General features: G+C 40.7%; 3 protein-coding genes across 3 annotated transcripts; all 3 read left to right on the forward strand.

Annotated features, from left to right (window-relative positions):
* Nucleotides 1–303: 303 nt before the first annotated feature.
* LOC142996842 (microfibril-associated glycoprotein 4-like) lies at nucleotides 304–4255 on the forward strand. The gene is made up of 5 exons (XM_076147954.1): nucleotides 304–377; nucleotides 2312–2509; nucleotides 2826–2922; nucleotides 3167–3334; nucleotides 3755–4255. Exons 1-5 carry the CDS (start codon nucleotides 372–374, stop codon nucleotides 4024–4026), a joined length of 741 nt encoding a protein of 246 aa, XP_076004069.1. The 5' UTR covers nucleotides 304–371; the 3' UTR covers nucleotides 4027–4255.
* A 6804-nt stretch (nucleotides 4256–11059) lies between these two features.
* Nucleotides 11060–15327, forward strand: LOC142996966 (microfibril-associated glycoprotein 4-like). The gene is made up of 5 exons (XM_076148103.1): nucleotides 11060–11192; nucleotides 13338–13535; nucleotides 13819–13915; nucleotides 14125–14292; nucleotides 14713–15327. Exons 1-5 carry the CDS (start codon nucleotides 11187–11189, stop codon nucleotides 14982–14984), a joined length of 741 nt encoding a protein of 246 aa, XP_076004218.1. The 5' UTR covers nucleotides 11060–11186; the 3' UTR covers nucleotides 14985–15327.
* A 1101-nt stretch (nucleotides 15328–16428) lies between these two features.
* On the forward strand, nucleotides 16429–19577 carry LOC142996965 (microfibril-associated glycoprotein 4-like). Its single transcript, XM_076148102.1, has 5 exons — nucleotides 16429–16566; nucleotides 17723–17920; nucleotides 18204–18300; nucleotides 18509–18676; nucleotides 19058–19577. Exons 1-5 carry the CDS (start codon nucleotides 16561–16563, stop codon nucleotides 19327–19329), a joined length of 741 nt encoding a protein of 246 aa, XP_076004217.1. The 5' UTR covers nucleotides 16429–16560; the 3' UTR covers nucleotides 19330–19577.
* The last annotated feature ends 518 nt before the right edge of the window (nucleotides 19578–20095 follow it).

A 20095-nucleotide genomic window follows, 5' to 3' on the forward strand; every position in this document is an offset into this window, starting at 1 on the left:
ACACTGCTGCCACAGCTCCATCTGCACCTTTTTGATTTCTCAATGAAATGAATAGACAGACAAACAGACAGACAGACAGACAGACAGACAGACAGACAGACAGACAGACAGACAGACAGAATGAAACAATGTTATAGTATTAATTTCCTGAGCTTTATTTGGGGAAATGTGTTTACTAGCTTTCTGTTTTCTTATCATGTGTTCTACACATACATTCATACATCAGATTAATACCAGTCAAGCTGCATCATTGTAGATCCGCCTAATCCCTTTATAAACTGGTCTATTTTGCACCACTACTGTGTTGCAACAGCCTGACCGTGACAGAGTCTCAAACAAGTCAGATTCAGAGGTGAAGCTTCCTCCTCATCATGCAGGTAGGAGCTCGGCTATGTCCTTGACACTCATAGAAATATTATTAGAATGCAATTAAAAGAAATATATGTATATGTATCAACCACTGTCTGTTCTTATGACTACCAGGTTATATTCTAGTGTGTCTGATTGACCTACAGCACTGTTTTGATCTGTTAAAGTGGCTCTGAGTGATATCTATATGCATCACACATTAACCCTCCAAGTATTAGAAATGATATTACAATTTCATTATTAGCCTTTTAGTCAAATATTACAGCTGTAATTTTATTAAATTTCCCTTCTTTAACTAATGCACAGTGATAAGTAAAAAGAATAATAATAAGAATAAGAATAAGAATAAGAATAAGAATAAGAATAAGAATAAGAATAAGAATAAGAATAAGAATGTGTGTTTCATCAAATAAACTTTCCTCTGGATGGGGTTAGAATTAACACTGACCAGACATCCAGCAGGATTTTTCTGACTCCTCCAAAAGAGGAAAAGCCAAATGTTGTAACTGTGTGTATTGAACTAAATTAAATAAGTTAACTAAATGAGTGCTGATGAATAAGGTGTTAAAAAACATGCAGGGGATTATTGAATAAATTAACTTAAGACTATTGTTAAATAAAGTCAATGTGCAGGGGTTTTTGTGAGGTCAGTGGAGGACCTGGGCCAATAAACCCCTGCACATTGACTTTATTGTATCCACTCATAACGAAACAGGATCATTTACGACAAACAAATGAGTGAAAAAAATTGTTCAAACATGCTCAGGAATTTCAGCTGCTTCTCAATGGAAGATTGTAAGATACGTAGATAAAACAAGGTACATTTTTATCGAGTGGGACGCATAGCAAATGTGTAAGAGGGAAAAAAAGGACAAACTATTGGTTACTGAGCTCAAACAGATTCGACAAACAAATCCATAGGGCGAGTCGATGGGATATCAAGAGGCAACCTTACAAGGTCGGACACGTGGGGAATGACAAGCTCTGAAATGACTGCAACATGATGAAACACTGATCGATGGATGGGCAGGGTTGATAATTTGTTTCCCTGTGACTGGGCGATTGTGAAAACAAATGTTAAAGATACACTACTGATTTACTATATGAAGAACTAAACATTTATTTCAAAGGACTGCCATCTGCTGTCTGAAGTCGACGCAGTGCTAAAATAAGGTGGCTGAGTGTTGTGGATGACCGGGCCATGTGGTTTTGAAGAGCCTCCTTTACATCAGACACAGGAAAATTAAAAACTAGACCACAAAGATGATGATAAATGAGGGATTAAATATTTGGTTTTAGGATGACAACACCCCATGTTTCTAATATAGTATGTATGAACTATGTTACATTATTCACAGTAAAGCTACAGTGCTGCTTATAGCTAAACCTGATTATGAGGGCCAAGGAATCATTCTGGGACTGAAAGACAAGGAACTGGGCACCCAAAGATCTGCAAGTTATAGATATTATATACATACAGCCTTGATTGGAGCTTTAAACAAGTTTAGCACCCACTACATTCACATGATTTGTACACCGTACCTCACTGATGTAAGTGTGACAGACAGGACGATTAGAGCAGATAATAAATAAGAACAGCACCTCCAAGATACATCTCTCAATGCTGGATTCATGCGGTATAAACCAAAAAACTCATTTTCTGCCACAAGAAGATTCATTCAAGAAAGACTCTGCAACTGAGACTGAATAAATGCACCATGACTTATCATGGAAACTGTGCAATTGTATTTGCACTTCAAATACTGTGTGGTAATTACATTACATTTTATAGATTGCATTTACAGAAGTATCTATTTAGAGTGGAGCGCAATCATGGTGGGTGCTGCTGTAGATATAATCTCTCTCTCTCTCTCTCTCTCTCTCTCTCTCTCTCTCTCTCTCTCCCTCCCTCCCTCTCTCTCTCTCTCTCTCTCTCATGTAGAGATCATTATTTGTAGCTCTTCTGGTTCTTGTGACCTCAGTCCTCTGTGACTCACAGTCTTACATTCCCATCGACTGTGATGATATATATCGTCATAACAACAGCATCTCCAGCGGAGTATACACCATCTTCCCAGGGGGTCCCACCACACCCCTGCATGTCTACTGTGACATGGACACTGATGGAGGACGGTGGACGGTCAGTACATGTAAAGCTTTATCACAAATATCCACATACAGAAACATGAAAAGAGTCCGTTTGTTGATTAACATCAAATTCATTCTCCCAACTCCTCTTCACCTCTCTGACCAGCAGCTATGCCACACTTTAGAATAAACCTAACCTAATTAAATCTAAAGTTTAGATTTAATTAGGTCCAGCTGAGGGAGGCGCTGTAAGGAAGGCCTCTGGTCTACATGACACATCCTGTTTCTGCTCTGCTGGTTGGAGCTCCTGTAAACATTATAAAAGACACAACAAATCCCTCTTTCTCTCTTCAACCCTACCCTCTCAGGTGTTTCAGAGGAGGCTGGATGGCACCGAAAACTTCTACAGGCCTTGGGCGCACTATAAGAAAGGGTTTGGGAATGTGGCAGGAGAATATTGGCTGGGTAAGTTCATTAGGGTGACTATAAAAACAACACAGCACATGGGCATATCAGTGAGAGAAACGTCTGACTTGACCCACTTCATTTCCTCTGGTTAAGGAGGAAAATAGAGCCTTGCGATTTCACAGTGTAAAATCACAAGTCTCCACCAGATGGTGTAAAATTTACACCATCTGGTATATGGTATATGGTCTGGAAACAGGCCTCAGTGAGGTGACATGAAACAGATCCTTGTGTGTCTTCTCAGGCCTGGAAAACATCTTCCTGCTAACAATGAGGAACACCAATGAGCTGCGGGTGGACATGGAGGATTGGGACAGAGAGAAGAGTCACGCCATGTACTCCTCCTTTTTGATTGGTTCTGGAAATACAGGATATCAGCTCCACCTTGGCAATTACGCCGGAGGATCAGCAGGTGAGGATCAGTGTTAGGGTCTTCATTTGAACAGCTGAGGGTTAAATACTGATGCATTAGGGAAAGTACAGATGTGCCCTTGTTCCTTTTTCTCTCAATCTGGACATGAGCCAATCTGATTATTATTTTAGATTGGCATATATATTTCTTCATGGGGTGGATCAGTTGGACCTTTGATGATGGAGGAGAACGTGAACAAAGTAATTTATAAGTACAGATGTGCGTACAAACTAAAGGAAACTGTTATGTTGCCTGCCTAAAAGCTCAGAGAGCCTTGATTACCTCTGAGAAGCTGCATGTTGGACCCACTTAATGTATGTTTTAATGTGCAAAACATCCCAGAATGATATCACCTCCATACAAATATCACAGTCTTTGCTCACTACATTGCAATTCAATGCTGCTCTGTTGTGTTTTTAGGGGACAGTTTGTCACAACATAACAACATGAAGTTCACCACCTTTGACAAAGACCAGGATACGTGGGATAAAAACTGTGCTCAGCATTTCCTTGGTGGCTTCTGGTACAGCAACTGCCACAAAACAAACCCCAACGGCATATATGCTGCTGACTCTCCCCTCCCATATGAGGCTGTCCAAGTAACTTGGTACACCTTGAAAGGTGTGCATTGCTCCCTTAAGAATATTGCAATGAAGATGAGACCAGTTGACAAATGTCCATGTGAACACTAAATCAAAAACAATGTTGAAAAACAATTTACTCTGCACCAGGCCAGTAGATCAAAGATGTGAGCAGTTAGTTTAGTGCAAACAAATGAAAATATGGGATTTCTTTCCACTGAAGCCAATAATCATTACAACCACAGCTTCAGGTTAATTAAGGTTAATTTCTGTTAAATTGTTACAAAACAAAATGTGACGTCTTAATGAGGGATCTCTACAACAAAATATTATATTATCAATCTTTGTTTAATGGATCAGTTAGATTAGAACTAATAAAATGCATGACATTTGCTTTGATGAATCATTATTAAACTGATTGATAATTAATCTGTTTCGATTTATATTATATATTTTATATATTTCTATACATGTGAACAATCAGAGAAGACAGAAGGAAATTTTCTTTTGCAATTATTATACATTAATTACTTGTTGTTCAAACACTCACAAACACTCACACATTGAAAGCAAATATGTGTTTGAGACTTTGGCCTCCCAGTTCAGTGACTTCAACTCTGCTAAGAACGGTGGAGGATTGGGAATTTTTGCAGAGGTGCAAGAACAGACAGAAATGATCAGTAACACACACACATACATCTGCAAACATCAACACATCAAGATACACCCCAGCTCTGTTGCCATTATTCCACCAAAAACAATTTGTAACTGGTTCCATTAAGTGTCCGTAGAGTCTCAACTCATGTGTTGCTACAATTCTTCAGGTCTGAAGTATTTTCGGGTTCTCCTTAGCAACCACCTTTTCTGGGTCTAGACCAACTTATAAAGAGGAAATGCTCGTCTCTCTGCAAGAGAAATAAATACACAAGTTCAAATTGACAGTTAGATGCACCAGCTACTTCAGAATGCACACTGAGGCAAAATGCTTAACCACACCCTGATACCACAAAGAAAGGGTGGATCAAATATTAGCAACCACCATAAAATAAGTGACAAAAAGTGATTTTGAAAAGAGCTTTTTCTTCTCTGCACCAACAAAGCATTACAGGCTTGGAAAAGGCAGGATTGATGGCAAGCTTGCTGTTCTGGATTGCATGACTTTTAACTGGTGTACCTTACAAAGTGACCTTTATGGAGTTAGAGTGCCGTCCCAACAGGATGTTGTAGAGTTAATACAGTACAACATTTAATCCACCGAGGGAAAACATGCAGCTATGTAGAAAACTGAGTGGTAATCATAATAAACTGACAAATCACCTTTACAGTGGAATTATTAAAAGTCTAATGGTGTAATACTGTGTAACTTTCAACTGTAGGTGATATTGCTTTATCAAAGATTGCTATCAAAAATGAAAATAAAAGAAAATAAAAATAAAAGAAAAATTAATAACTTTAATAAATTAAAGTCCTCGGGGCACCACCCTGTTTGTTGGCACAGGGAACCAAGATAGCAGATAATTGACCTAACTTTAAAGATTCACCATAAGTCTTAGTTATCAATTAAACTTATCAGATTAATTAATAAATTAATAAAACGGGAATAATTTAAAGATTAGTTTTGCTCTCGAAATCAGTCTAGAAGGGTGAGACTTGACGCGCGTAGAGGCTGATAATCATACAAACATTCAGAGCAAACAATTTCAGACACTTCTTGTTAAGATATGAAAAGATTTATTTACTCACAATAATAACTAAGGTCATTACCATCAATAAAATAAACCGGAAAACATAAACAATGTCAAGAAGTTCAGGCAACAACAGATTTGAATGCAAGGAAGGCAAAACTGGAGTGTGTGTGTGTGTGTGTGTGCGAGTGTGTGTGTGTGTGTGTGTGCGTGTGAGAAGGAATGATGCACAGGAAGTGGCGGAGTTATAACACGCCCACTAGTAGGATCTGGATCAAACTAAGATGGCGGGATCCAGCTTAGAAACAGGCTATGTAGCAATGGCGGCTAAACACACGTGAATGGGAGGGGTCCCAAGATGGCGGCTTTCTTCCTAGCTTCCCTATATGTGGGTGTGTGCTGGTGCGTGCGTGCGTGCGTGTGTGTGAGAGTGTGCTCCGCCCCTCGACACGGCAGAAGATGGGGTAGAGACAGGCTTGATTCAGGTAATTTGTGAGGCAGGCTGAGAGGCTCAAAGCAAGGCTTACAATACACAAAATCACAGTCAGACAGCTGACAGCACGGAGGTGTAGCACATTAGCAGTTTACCAGAACAAAGGATTGAGAGAGAGAGAGAGAGAGAGAGAGAGAGAGAGAGAACGGCGCACATGCAATCGGTGTTGATTAACACCGAGGAAAAATTAAAGAACACACTTGTAATATTAAGCTTAGTCAAGAACACATGGTATCCTATATCTAATGCACATAATATCACTTCCTAACTCTTTGTCTGCCCAGACGTCTAAGCCTTACTTGGTGGAATTGCGTCCGTGTGGTAATTCACCGTAGAGGTAGTCGAGCAGTCCGTTGTGTGGAAGATCCAGTTGGGTTGTGGGTCTAAACAGATTCAGGCGCTGATGAGTTGATCATAGGGCCTGTTGGAATATAACAAATAATGTTAACACACATAGAAGTAAATGCAGTGACTGAAGTTAATATAGTACAAGTAACCAAATGGCTGGCCCCGGGAAAGTCTGGAGATAAGTAATACATACGAGCATTTACAGCGTCTCTCTCCAGGAGGGCTAGATAACACATATCTGCCAATAGGTGAAGAGGTCACTGTATCACTTTATCAAAGCTTCAAACATCTGTGGTCAGGAAGAAGGAAGAGAGGGGGTTTGCATGGACGGGCAGTCAGAGGGAGCTTCTTCAGATCAAAGGGCTAATTACACTATACTGTTGTTCTTTAATTTACACAAAGAGAATTCTACTTTCCCCCACAGACATCTGTTCATCCCTCAGATTTGAATCTTAGCGCTGCCCCTCTTGAAGCTGGCTGACCAATAGATAACAGTTAAACTACATATTCATCAGTGAATTAGAATATTATGTAAATGCTCTGTATATGCGGGATAAATAGGGAAACACGGAGATATTTGATTGTCCTTCTTTGATGCATGCGAGAGTTGGAACCAGCGCTGTCCAAGGTCTTATTCCAGTAAAGCTCTTCTGAAGATTCCAGTTCATCTTTGCCTCATCTATTCCTCTTGATTCACCACAAACGAACACGCAGAAGAATATCAGAACGATTCTCCAATAGGCCAGTCTGCAAGTCCTTGATTTTCCTGGTCCCAGTGGGAAGGCCTGGTAGTTGGTCGACGGGGAATTGGAAGAAAACAGGAGGAAACGCTTCTTTCCTCAGGTGAAATCAGGATTCAGGTCGAGCAAACCAAAGGGGGGGTCTCCACGGGTTTAGAGAGAGGAAAAAGGTGTTCACTGAAACAAAGTTTGGGCCCTTCGTTCAGGGAGAGAGAGATCTCTTGACGTCTTCAGCAGTCGAGCAGTAGCACAGAGAGGAATCTTGGGTTCGCTGAATTGGGAAAATCCAGGGCACATTCTTGAGTTTCTTGCGTCTCCTTTCTGCTTGGAGTTGAGCTGGAGGCCATTAGCTGAAAAACTGAGAAGTCTGGGTTCACTGGATCGGAGCATTCAGGGCAAGTTCTTAGGTCTCCTTCCTCCCTTGAGTTGATAAAGGGAGCCTTCCTGGAGAGGAGCCGTTTCTGTTGAAGGTTTGTGTGGAAGAGATGAAGGGTGAAAGTGAAGGGCTGGAGGTGAAGGGGAGAAGGTGAAGGGCTGGAGGTGAAGGGGAGAAGGGATCTCTCTTGACGTCTTCAGCAGTCGAGCAGTAGCACAGAGAGAAAGTCTTGGGGACGAATCAAACCTTTTATAGCTCCCCACCGATAAGGTGTGAAAAAGGGGTTGACTCTAGGTACAGTGGGTGATGTTTTGTAGTTCTGTCCTGAGACAAAGGATCCTGCTTATCTTCAGGCCACATGGAGGCCATGTGGCTAAGGCTTTGACCTGTGTGGTAGGCCTCACAATTTAATGCTTGAGAACTGGTATTTGCCCCTACACAACAAATGCTCTCTCTTGTAATCCCCTAACAAACACTCAATCTAGACGCCAACATTGTCTACTGCCAAAATCTACAGGATGAGTCAGCAGAGCATCAGTGTGGAAGAAGGTCATTGAGGGCCAAACACTGAATGACATGCACCCACTGAAGAATTCACACCTGCTGTTAGTTTCCTCATCTGCTATGGAGACGTTTGTTTTCTTATGTCAACACATCAACCTACAATAAGAGATTTGATCAGCTCCTGACTGGACTCACTGTCCTAACAACAATAACAAAGGTGTGTTCACCGATGTGTGCCAGCATTGTAGACAATGGCTCTTTATTAGTGAGCCAAAAGGAAATAGTTCACTAGTGGCTTTCTGGAACAAGGTAGCAACAGTAGTTGTGACAAAACCCATCCAAACTCAACACTGTTAGACGAACAGATTCGACAAACGAATAGATGGGATATTAAGAGGCAACCTTAAAATCCAAACCAGGACACAGGACGGCCAATAAGTCCAAAAGGGCATTACATTACATTACGATCATTTGGCAGACGCTTTTATCCAAACCGACTTACATTGCAATAAACTACACTACCACCCTTCCAGAGAGGGGAGCAATTGAGGGTTCGGTGCCTTGCTCAGGGGCACCTCGGCAGGGACTCGAACCGGCAACCCTCCGGGTTCCTAAGCGGAAGCTCTACCGACTGAGCTACTGCCTCCCCATTCATCAGAAACAAAGAGCAGGTGAGGTCAGGGCTCACAGGGGATCAGGCTGGCACATGAAAAAAAGGGAGAGAGTGAGCAGTCGCAGAATACTCAGGCGGGACGCCTGGTGGACAGGTGGGGGATGACATGCTCTGAAATGACTGCAACATGATGTAACACTGGTGGATGGATGGGCAGGGTTGATAATGTGTCTCGCTGTGACAGCAGAGGTGAACGTTAGAGAATAGTACTAAACATCTGCATGTGATTTCATGGGCCGCCACATAATGGGACTAGGATCATTAGCCTCACATACTGATCTGATCAGGAGTAACAGATCAATGTTACGTGCTACTATGTGGGATGGGTGGAGTGATGAGGTGACTGAGAGACTCCCTGGTAGAACTAACTACACGCTTTCATTACTTTCCTGATCTGCTATGGAGACGTTTCTTTTGTCAATGTTAATGTCACATTAGTTTACAGGAGGCCATTTGATTAGGTCATGATTGGACTCACTGTCTTAACAACAATTACAAAGGTGTTCTCACAGAATTCTGCCTGCATTACAGATGTCTGACTCACTAGTGGCTTACTGGAACAAGGAAGAGCTCTGTGTTTCAATGATAAATACCTGAAATTTCATTCATCTCCTGTCAGTCAACCGTGGGAAGTAAAGTGCCATCTATTCTCCTGTTCTGAGTGTATCGTTTGTTTGATGTTGTAGGTCAAATGCAGAAACCCTTTGAAGACGCCTCCTTTGCGCTGAAAGTAGGCGACATGAGTGGACCTGTATTAACCTTGGGTTGTGAAGTTTATTGTTTGTTTTATTGTTTATTGTTTGTACTGTTCAGTTGTATTTTGTATCTTTGATGTCATAACAGTGAAAAAAGCTAATTGTTTGTGTTGTAAATATCATTTCGGTATCATTTCTGCTTGCTTTCACAAATGCTTTACAGTCAGTTACAAAGTCAAATCATTAACCAAACACGACAGAACAACCTTCCTTCTGTAGGGGTGAGCCAAATGGGAGAATAGGGAGGAACTCTCTATAATAGAGAGAAACCATGTTAAACAAGAATCCAGCTGATTAGTTTTTTTATCAGATGTTCCCAAAAGGGACAAATGCAAAAGTTGACACTAGTTTTTGACATTGTCTAAAGCAGACGTTCTCAAACAGTGGTACCTCTGGTGGTACGCAGGCTCACTGTAGTGGTAATCGGGGGATTCAAATAAAAATGTCTGAAAATTAGATAATTGAAATGCGACTTCAAATAAGTTTAGCCTTTCATAAATGTTTGCCCACGGCACAATACTAACCTTACCGATTGTAGCACTACGTGATTTCTGATTTCTGCGCTTCGGAATTTGCGATCTGCAGGTCTGTCTCTCGGACTAAGTAAGTAAAGTTGGATAATGTCCCACTGCACAACTGACGATCTCTCGCGGCACACTGGTTGAAGAACACTGGGTTAAAGCACAGGAGGCTTCGTATCGTGCCAGCCTCAAAGCCGGTAAGCCACACACAATTGGTGAACAGCTGTGTTTACCATTAGCCAAAGAGATGGTACACCTAATGGGTGGCGAGAAGGTCGCCAAACAGTTCAACTTGGTGCCACTTTCAAATGACACAGTGTCGTGGAGAATAGGAGCCATGGCAGATGATGTGAGGAAGACACTGATTGAACGCATTAAAAATAGTCACTATTATTCCATCGAACTGGACGAGACTACTGATGATGCAGGTTTGGCCAATTGACTTGTTTATGTCAGACATGAGCATGATGGTGCAGCTTAGGAGGACTTTATGTCAGGCCTATAAGAGTTATAAATAGTTGCCAAAATGCTGTGTGTTTATAGTACAGTTGGTTGTGTTTTTGACTGAAATGCAGTTGTTATTTATGTTCTCACATGCTGTGTGTGTGTGTGTGTGTGTGTGTGTGTGTGTGTGTGTGTGTGTGTGTGTGTGTGTGTGTGTGTGTGTGAGCATCGGCCATGGTGGTGGTACTTGGAGAGCCAAATATTTCCTGAGGTGGTACCTGATGTAAAAAGTTGGAGAACCACTGGTCTAAAGGGCTGGTGAATATTCTGAACCTGCAGAGGAGTCTCTGTTCCTTCAACTGACCTGAAAATAAGAGAAGTATACATGCTGTACATGCATTGGGAAAACAACCTCCAATTTTGGATGTTTTATAGGAAATTATGAAAATCTTTTACTTACTTAATTTCCTAAATTGGGCTGATGCACTGTAGAAATCTGGAGAAATGTTCCTGTTTTCTTTTCACGTGTCTCAACCGATGACACAGACTCCGCCTCCTCCATGTGAATGAATGCTTTACAACATCAGATTGATACCAGTCAAGCTGCATCATTGTAGATCCGCCTTATTCCTTTATAAACTGGCCTATTTTGCACCACCACTGTATTGCAACAGCCTGACCGTGACAGAGTCTCAAACAAGTCAGACTCAGAGGTGAAGCTTCCTCCTCATCATGCAGGTAAGAGCTCGGCTCAACACTGATAGAAATAACATTAGAATACAATCAAATTATGATATTGAACGTCATAATAGCAACGCCTGATTGACCTACAGCACTGTTTTGGCTCTGAGTGATATCTATATGCATCACACATTAACCCTACAAGTATTAGAAATGATATTACAATGGCATTAGCCTATTAGTCAAATATTACAGCTGTCATAGGAAGAGTAGTTTTCAATTATTCATTTAAAATAGATCAGTGAAGATACCATTTGAAATTAAGAAAGTGACTGGGATGAAGTGACTAATTACTAATTTTTCAGATCAGATACAAAACTACTTGTTCAACCTTGACATCATCCAGTCTCTTATGCACATTCTCTGTTGAATAGCCTCATCCCCCAAAACATTTTGATATTGTTCATTGTCAAGTCATTACATGCAAGAAAGGGTGAACCAGTTGTCATAACCTGTCAAGCATATTTTATTTATATTTCAAATGGAATTCTTTGTAAATGTGTCCTGAATTGATGAATGGCTCTCAGGTGAAGCTAGACTTTCACATATGAAGGGAAAGGTTGGAATCAAATTGTTTGATCAAAAAGCTCAGAGATGCATCTCATGAACCTTTAATTGGTAAGCTCATATAGACAGAGCACAACAGTGTTACAGTGTCTGACAATGGAATAACAACAAGACAATAAACAGGACCAACAGCCAGGAAGAAGTAGAGGAGTGAGTCTGTGTGGTGGAAGGGTAACGAGACCAATCAGAGGAAGAAGTAGAAGAGGCAAAGGACATAGACACATTCCCCATGAAATAAGGGCCACAACTGTGGACCAGGTTCTCCATCATGGCCTTACAATGGTCGAGGCTGATCAAAGGGTGCAGACAATGTTAGGAGAACAACCGTGTCCTCCATCATTCAAATGTCTCAGAGACAGAACAAGTCAGGAACCCAACAATGTGCACTGTACTGTAATATTCTATACTTACTGTAAAGCTTCATGTGACAATATTACACTTACATTTTACAGTATACAGTACATACTTAATATATATATACTTACACATACATACATATTTCTGTATACATACAGTCTATATACACAATGACATATCTTTGGATAACTTACTCAATCTTGTCTTTTACATTAGTGTATTTGTAAATGTGCATCGTGTCCACTCTCTTGCAATCAGTGTCCCTCATACAGTAATGTGTAACTTTTGGGTCTATGTTCTATATGTACCATAGAGACAGAGTGCAGCCTTGTGTATTCCAATCATTGTGATCAAAACTGTACCCATAGTTCAGAAAGAGTACAGCTATCTCGTCTGTAATCAATTACACAAGGACTTGACGTTCTGATGGCGTTGACAAATATATTCACAGAATATTTTCTTTAGAGATAAACTAAGATCTTGCAGCCAGTTGCAGGCTTTTGCAGGTTATCCATTGTGTGGTGCTGTTTGTACCAATCGTTTTGAGAAATGCACTTACTGATTTGTAAATGTTAAGGATGATTTGAGAAATGTACCTACTGAGAAAAACTAGAATAAAGGCAGGCAGGCACATCAAAGAAGGGAGTGAGCGAGCAGTAGCATAATACTCCAGGGAGACGCCTGGTGGACAGGTGGGGAATGACATGATGAAACACTGATGGACTCATTTATTATATAAAGGACTTAATATAAAATTCATCAGACTGCCATCTGCTGTCTGAAGTCTGCTTTGCTGTGGATTAAAAAAAATAGTTTTTAGGACAATGGCACTATAAAACCACATGTCTTATTACTTTAATATAGTATGTATTAACTATGTTACAGTACTCACAGTAATGCTACAGTGCTGCTTATACTGTAGCTTAACCTGATTATGATGGTCAAGCAATCGTTCTGAGACTAAAAGACAAAGAACTAAACAATTATCTTGTGAATATTGTTATAAGACTGTAACTACAATATAATTATCCAGAAGAACCTAAAGATCTGAGAGTTGTAGATATTATATCAATTGAAAGAGAATCTATTCACCATGGGATGTTGTGTAAACAGTCCCTGTGCAAATTGTACTTCAAGCACTGTGTGGAAATTATAGCCTCTCTGTCTCTCTCTCTCTCTCTCTCTCTCTCTCTCTCTCTCTCTCTCTCTCTCATGTAGAGATCATTATTTGTAGCTCTTCTGGTTCTTGTGACCTCAGTCCTCTGTGACTCACAGTCTTACATTCCCATCGACTGTGATGACATATACCGTCATGACAACAGCAGCTCCAGCGGGGTATACACCATCTTCCCAGGGGGTCCCACCACACCCCTGCATGTCTACTGTGACATGGACACTGATGGAGGACGGTGGACGGTCAGTACATGTAAAGCTTTATCACAAATATCCACATACAGAAACATGAAAAGAGTCCGTTTGTTGATTAACATCAAATTCATTCTCCCAACTCCTCTTCACCTCTCTGACCAGCAGCTATGCCACACTTTAGATATAATTAGGTCCACCTGAGGGAGGCGCTGTAAGGAAGGCCTCTGGTCTACATGACACATCCTGTTTCTGCTCTGCTGGTTGGAGCTCCTGTAAACATTATAAAAGACACAACAAATCCCTCTTTCTCTCTTCAACCCTACCCTCTCAGGTGTTTCAGAGGAGGCTGGATGGCACCGAAAACTTCTACAGGCCTTGGGCGCACTATAAGAAAGGGTTTGGGAATGTGGCAGGAGAATATTGGCTGGGTAAGTTCATTAGGGTGACTATAAAAACAACACAGCACATGGGCATATCAGTGAGAGAAACGTCTGACTTGACCCACTGCATTTCCTCGGGTTAAGGAAGAAAATAGAGACTTGTGATTTTACACCATCTGGTCAGAGGCCAGTCTGGTCTGGTCTGGAAACAGGCCTCAGTGAGGTGACATGAAACAGATCCTTGTGTGTCTTCTCAGGCCTGGAAAACATCTTCCTGCTAACAATGAGGAACACCAATGAGCTGCGGGTGGACATGGAGGATTGGGACAGAGAGAAGAGTCACGCCATGTACTCCTCCTTTTTGATTGGTTCTGGAAATACAGGATATCAGCTCCACCTTGGCAATTACGCCGGAGGATCAGCAGGTGAGGATCAGTGTTAGGGTCTTCATTTGAACAGCTGAGGGTTAAATACTGATGCATTAGGGAAAGTACAGATGTGCCCTTGTTCCTTTTTCTCTCAATCTGGACATGAGCCAATCTGATTATTATTTTAGATTGGCATATATATTTCTTCATGGGGTGGATCAGTTGGACCTTTGATGATGGAGGAGAAAGTGAACAAAGTAATTTATAAGTACAGATGTGCGTACAAACTAAAGGAAACTGTTATGTTGCCTGCCTAAAAGCTCAGAGAGCCTTGATTACCTCTGAGAAGCTGCATGTTGGACCCACTTAATGTATGTTTTAATGTGCAAAACATCTCAGAATGATATCACCTCCATACAAATATCACAGTCTTTGCTCACTACATTGCAATTCAATGCTGCTCTGTTGTGTTTTTAGGGGACAGTTTGTCACAACATAACAACATGAAGTTCACCACCTTTGACAAAGACCAGGATACGTGGGATAAAAACTGTGCTCAGCATTTCCTTGGTGGCTTCTGGTACAAAGCCTGCCACCACACAAACCCCAATGGCATATATGCTGCTAACTCTCCCCTCCCACATGAATATGTCGCCATAATTTGGTCCTCCTGGAAAGGTTTCAATTACTCCCTCAAGAATATTGCAATGAAGATGAGACCAGTAGACAAATGTTCATGTGAACACTAATTCAAATACTGTTGAAAAACTATTTACTCTGCACCAGGCCAGTAGATCAAAGATGTGAGCAGTTAGTTTAGTGCTAATAAATGACAATATGGGATTTCTTTCATCTGAAGTCAATAATCACTACAACCACAGCTTCAGGTTAATTAAGCTTAATTTCAGGTTAATTTAGGTTAATTTCTGTCAAATTGTTAGAAAACAAAATGTGACGTCTTTATGAGGAAAATCTACTATCTACTCTATTATATTATCAATTTTTGTTTCATTAATCATTTAGATAAAGTAGAACTAATAAAATTCACGACATTTGCTTTGATGAATCATTATTAAACTGGTTGATTATTAATCTGAGTCTATTTATTTGTCATTTCTATACATGAGAACAATCAGAGAAGGCAGAAGGAAATCTTCTTTTGCAATTATTATACATCAAATACTCATTGTTCAAACACTCACAAACACTCACACATTGAAAGCAAATGTCTATTTATTGGGTATGAGTGTGTTCATCAGTTTGTGTATTTCTTCAAATTATTTACACCCTACATTGTGTCTACATTGTTACCTTTTGGCTTCTTTGGACACAGGTTGCACACACTCTCTCCTTTAGACTCTGTTCATTAAGGCTGTAGCCTTATTAGCCATTTGGCTAACATTGTCCTGACCAACACTTCCACGCGTTGTTCCTCCCTGCTTTGTGTTTGGAACACAGAACAGATCAAGTCTGGACAAGAGAACTTTGAGACTTTGGCTTCCCATTTCAGTGACTTCAGCTCTGCTAAGAACGGTGGAGGGTTGGGATTTTGTGTAGAGGTGCACAAACAGACAAAAAGGATCAGAAACACACACACACACACACACACACACACACACACACATCTGCAAATATTAACACATCAAGATACACACTTTGTTGCCATTATTCCACCGAAAACAATTTGTAACTGGTTCCATTAGGTGTCCGTGGAGTCAGGGTGCTTTATGGACACCCGGCCCACATGTCTACCACTTTAGTGCAAGTGTAGAATATTACACTGCCACTCATGTGTGGCCACAATTTTTCAGGTCTTAAGTATTTTCGTGTTCTCCTTAGCAACCACCTTTTCTGGGTCTAGAGTCTAGAGTCTAGACTCTGGACCCAGAAAAGGTGGGGGTGGATCACCTTTTCTGGGTCTAGAAAGGTGGCCTGCAAAGGAGCCTGTGTTCCTTCAACTGACCTGAAAATAAGAAACATGATGTACATGCATTGGGAAAACAACTTCCAATTTTGGATGTTTTATAGGAAATTATGAAAATCTTTCAGTTACTTCATTTCCTAAATTTGGCTGATGCACTGCAGAAATCTGGACAAATGTTCCTGTTTTCTTTTCACGTGTCTCAACCGACCACACTGACTCAACCTCCTCCACGTGAGTGAATGCTTTACAACATCAGATTAATACCAGTCAAGCTGCATCATTGTAGATCCGCCTTATTCCTTTATAATCTGGCCTTTTTCAGAACACCACTGTATTGCAACAGCCTGACCGTGACAGAGTCTCAAACAAGTCAGACTCAGAGGTGAAGCTTCCTCCTCATCATGCAGGTAAGAGCTCGGCTCGACACTGATAGAAATAACATTAGTTTACAATCAAATTTTGATATTTTAGACCATAATAGCAACGCCTGATTGACCTACAGCACTGTTTGGATCTGTTAAAGTGGCTCTGAGTGATATCTATATGCATCACACATTAACCCTCCAAGTTTTAGAAATGATATTACAATGGCATTTGCCTTTTAGTCAAATATTACAGCTGTCATAGGAAGAGTAGTTTTCAATTATTCATTAAAAATAGATCAGTGAAGATACCATTCGAAATTAAGAAAGTGACTTGAAGGGTCTCATCTCTTCACTAACACACTGGGATGAAGTGAAGAATAACTAATTTTTCCGATAAGAATTGAAATTCTCAAAACTTGTTCAACCTTGACATCATCCAGCCTCTTATGCACATTCTTTGTTGAATAGCCTTTTTTTTAGTAGTAAGTAATAGTAGTAGTAATAGCCTTACTTACTGTTTTGCAAATGTTGAGGATGATTTGGGAAATGTACCAAAGTGACTGAGAAAAACTAGAATAAAGGCAGGCAGGCACATCAAAGAAGTGAGCGAGCAGTAACAGAATACTCCAGGGAGACGCCTGGTGGACAGGTGGGGAATGACGTGTTCTGAAACGACAGCAACATGATGGACTGATTGATGATATAAAGGACTAAACATATAATTCTGCCATCTGCTGTCTGGAGTCTGTTTCGCTGTGGATAAAACAGTTATTTTAAGGACTATAGCATTATGAAATCACATGTCGTATTACTTAAATATAGTATGCATTGATGTCACAGTACTCACAGTATTGCTACAGTGCTGCTGAAACTGTAGCTTCACTTGATTATGAGGGTCAAGCAATCGTTCTGAGACTGAAAGACAAGGAACCAAGCAAGGACTGTGATTATTGTTATAAGACTGTAACTACAATGTAATTATCCAGAAGAACCTAATGATCTGAGAGTTGTTAACCATATTCTGTATATCAACTGAAGGGAATAAATTCACCATGGGATGTTGCGTAAAACAGTCACTGTGCAAATTGTACTTCAAGCACTGTGTGTTAATTATATTCTCTCTCTCTCTCTCTCTCTCTCTCTCTCTCTCTCTCTCTCTCTCTCTCTCTCTCTCTCTCTCTCTGTCATGCTGATGTAGAGATCATTATTTGTAGCTCTTCTGGTTCTTGTGACCTCAGTCCTCTCTGACTCACAGTCTTACATTCCCATCGACTGTGATGACATATATCGTCGTGACAACAGCAGCTCCAGCGGGGTATACACCATCTTCCCAGGGGGTCCCACCACACCCCTGCATGTCTACTGTGACATGGACACTGATGGAGGACGGTGGACGGTCAGTACATGTAAAGCTTTAACACAAATATCCACATACAGAAACATGAAAAGAGTCTGTTTGTTGATTAACATCAAATTCATTCTCCCAACTCCTCTTCACCTCTCTGACCAGCAGCTATGCCACACTTTAGATATAATTAGGTCCACCTGAGGGAGGCGCTGTAAGGAAGGCCTCTGGTCTACATGACACATCCTGTTTCTGCTCTGCTGGTTGGAGCTCCTGTAAACATTATAAAAGACATAACAAATCCCTCTTTCTCTCTTCAACCCTACCCTCTCAGGTGTTTCAGAGGAGGTTGGATGGCACCGAAAACTTCTACAGGCCTTGGGCGCACTATAAGAAAGGGTTTGGGAATGTGGCAGGAGAATATTGGCTGGGTAAGTTCATTAGGGTGACTATAAAAACAACACAGCACATGGGCATATCAGTGAGAGAAACGTCTGACTTGACCCACTGCATTTCCTTGGGTTAAGGAGGAAAATAGAGACTTGTGATTTTACACCATCTGGTCAGAGGCAGGTGTATATGGTCTGGAAACAGGCCTCAGTGAGGTGACATGAAACAGATCCTTGTGTGTCTTCTCAGGCCTGGAAAACATCTTCCTGCTAACAATGAGGAACACCAATGAGCTGCGGGTGGACATGGAGGATTGGGACAAAAAGAAGAGCCACGCCATGTACTCCTCCTTTTTGATTGGTTCTGGAAATACAGGATATCAGCTCCACCTTGGCAATTATGCCGGAGGATCAGCAGGTGAGGATCAGTGTTAGGGTCTTCATTTGAACAGCTGAGGGTTAAATACTGATGCATGAGGGATTAGGTATTTGATTATTATTTTAGATTGGCATATATATTTCTTCATGGGGTGGATCAGTTGGACCTCTGATGATGGAGGAGACAGTGAAGCAAAGTACTTCATAAGTACAGATGTGCGTACAAACTAAAGGAAACTGTTATGTTGGCTGCCTAAAAGCTCAGAGAGCCTTGATTACCTCTGAGAAGCTGCATGTTGAATCACTTCATGAAAATATTAATGTGCAAAACATCTCAGAATGACAAATACCAATACAAATACAAATATCACAGTCTTTGCTCACTACATTGCAATTCAATGCTGCTCTTTTGTGTTTTTAGGGGACAGTTTGTCAGAACATAACAACATGAAGTTCACCACCTTTGACAAAGACCAGGATCAGTCGGATAAAAACTGTGCTCAGTATTACATGGGTGGCTTCTGGTACAACGCCTGCCACCACACAAACCCCAACGGCATATATATTGCTGACTATGCCATCCCATATGAGGCTGTCCAAGTAACTTGGTACACCTGGAAAGGTGTGTATTGCTCCCTTAAGAATATTGCAATGAAGATGAGACCAGTAGACAAATGTCCATGTGAACACTAAATCAAATAATGTTGAAAAACTATTTACTCTGCACCAGGCCAGTAGATCAAAGATGTGAGCAGTTAGTTTAGTGCAAACAAATGAAAATATGGGATTTCTTTCCACTGAGGACTTTCCAATAATCATTACAACCACAGCTTCAGATTCTTAGATTATATATTCAATTTATTAATCATTGAGATGAAGTAAAACTTGTAAAATCTATGACATTTTCACTTGATGAATCATTAATAAACTTTTGAAATTTATCATTTTTGTACATGAGGACAATCAGAAATGCAAAAGGAAATCTTCTTTTGCAATTATCATACATAAAACATTTTGAGACGTTAGCCTCCCAGCTCAGTGACTTTAGCTCTGCTAAGAACGGTGGAGAGCTGGGATTGTTTGCAGAGGTGTACAAACAAACAGAACTGATCAGAAACACACACACACACACACACACACACACACAAACACACACACACACACACACACACACACACACACATACATACATATCTGCATGTGTCGCCACAATTCCTAGTTCGGGTCTTAAGTATTTTCTGGTTCTCCTTAGCAACAAACTTTTCTGGGTCCAGCCCAACTGATAAAGAGGAAATGCTCGTCTCTGCAAGAGAAATAAATATACAAGTGCAAATTGACAGTTAGATGCACCAGCTACTTCAGAACGCTCACAGAGACAAAATACTTAACCACACCCTGATACCACAAAGAAAGTGTGGATCAAATATTAGCAACCACCACAAAATAAGATTTTAAAAAA

This window comes from Genypterus blacodes, unplaced genomic scaffold (assembly GCF_046128005.1).
Source record: "Genypterus blacodes isolate CSIRO-AG114 ecotype Tasmania unplaced genomic scaffold, CSIRO-AGI_Gbla_v1 ptg000039l_1, whole genome shotgun sequence".
NCBI lineage: Eukaryota > Metazoa > Chordata > Actinopteri > Ophidiiformes > Ophidiidae > Genypterus > Genypterus blacodes.

Excerpts from the sequence above, each read along its gene's own strand:
- LOC142996966 (XM_076148103.1), top strand. Across the intron at positions 13,536-13,818 it reads CTGATGGAGGACGGTGGACG|GTGTTTCAGAGGAGGCTGGA; the intron begins GTCAGTACATGT and ends CTACCCTCTCAG. Across the intron at positions 14,293-14,712 it reads TTACGCCGGAGGATCAGCAG|GGGACAGTTTGTCACAACAT; the intron begins GTGAGGATCAGT and ends TTGTGTTTTTAG.
- LOC142996842 (XM_076147954.1), top strand. Across the intron at positions 2,510-2,825 it reads CTGATGGAGGACGGTGGACG|GTGTTTCAGAGGAGGCTGGA; the intron begins GTCAGTACATGT and ends CTACCCTCTCAG. Across the intron at positions 3,335-3,754 it reads TTACGCCGGAGGATCAGCAG|GGGACAGTTTGTCACAACAT; the intron begins GTGAGGATCAGT and ends TTGTGTTTTTAG.
- LOC142996965 (XM_076148102.1), top strand. Across the intron at positions 17,921-18,203 it reads CTGATGGAGGACGGTGGACG|GTGTTTCAGAGGAGGTTGGA; the intron begins GTCAGTACATGT and ends CTACCCTCTCAG. Across the intron at positions 18,301-18,508 it reads GGCAGGAGAATATTGGCTGG|GCCTGGAAAACATCTTCCTG; the intron begins GTAAGTTCATTA and ends GTGTCTTCTCAG.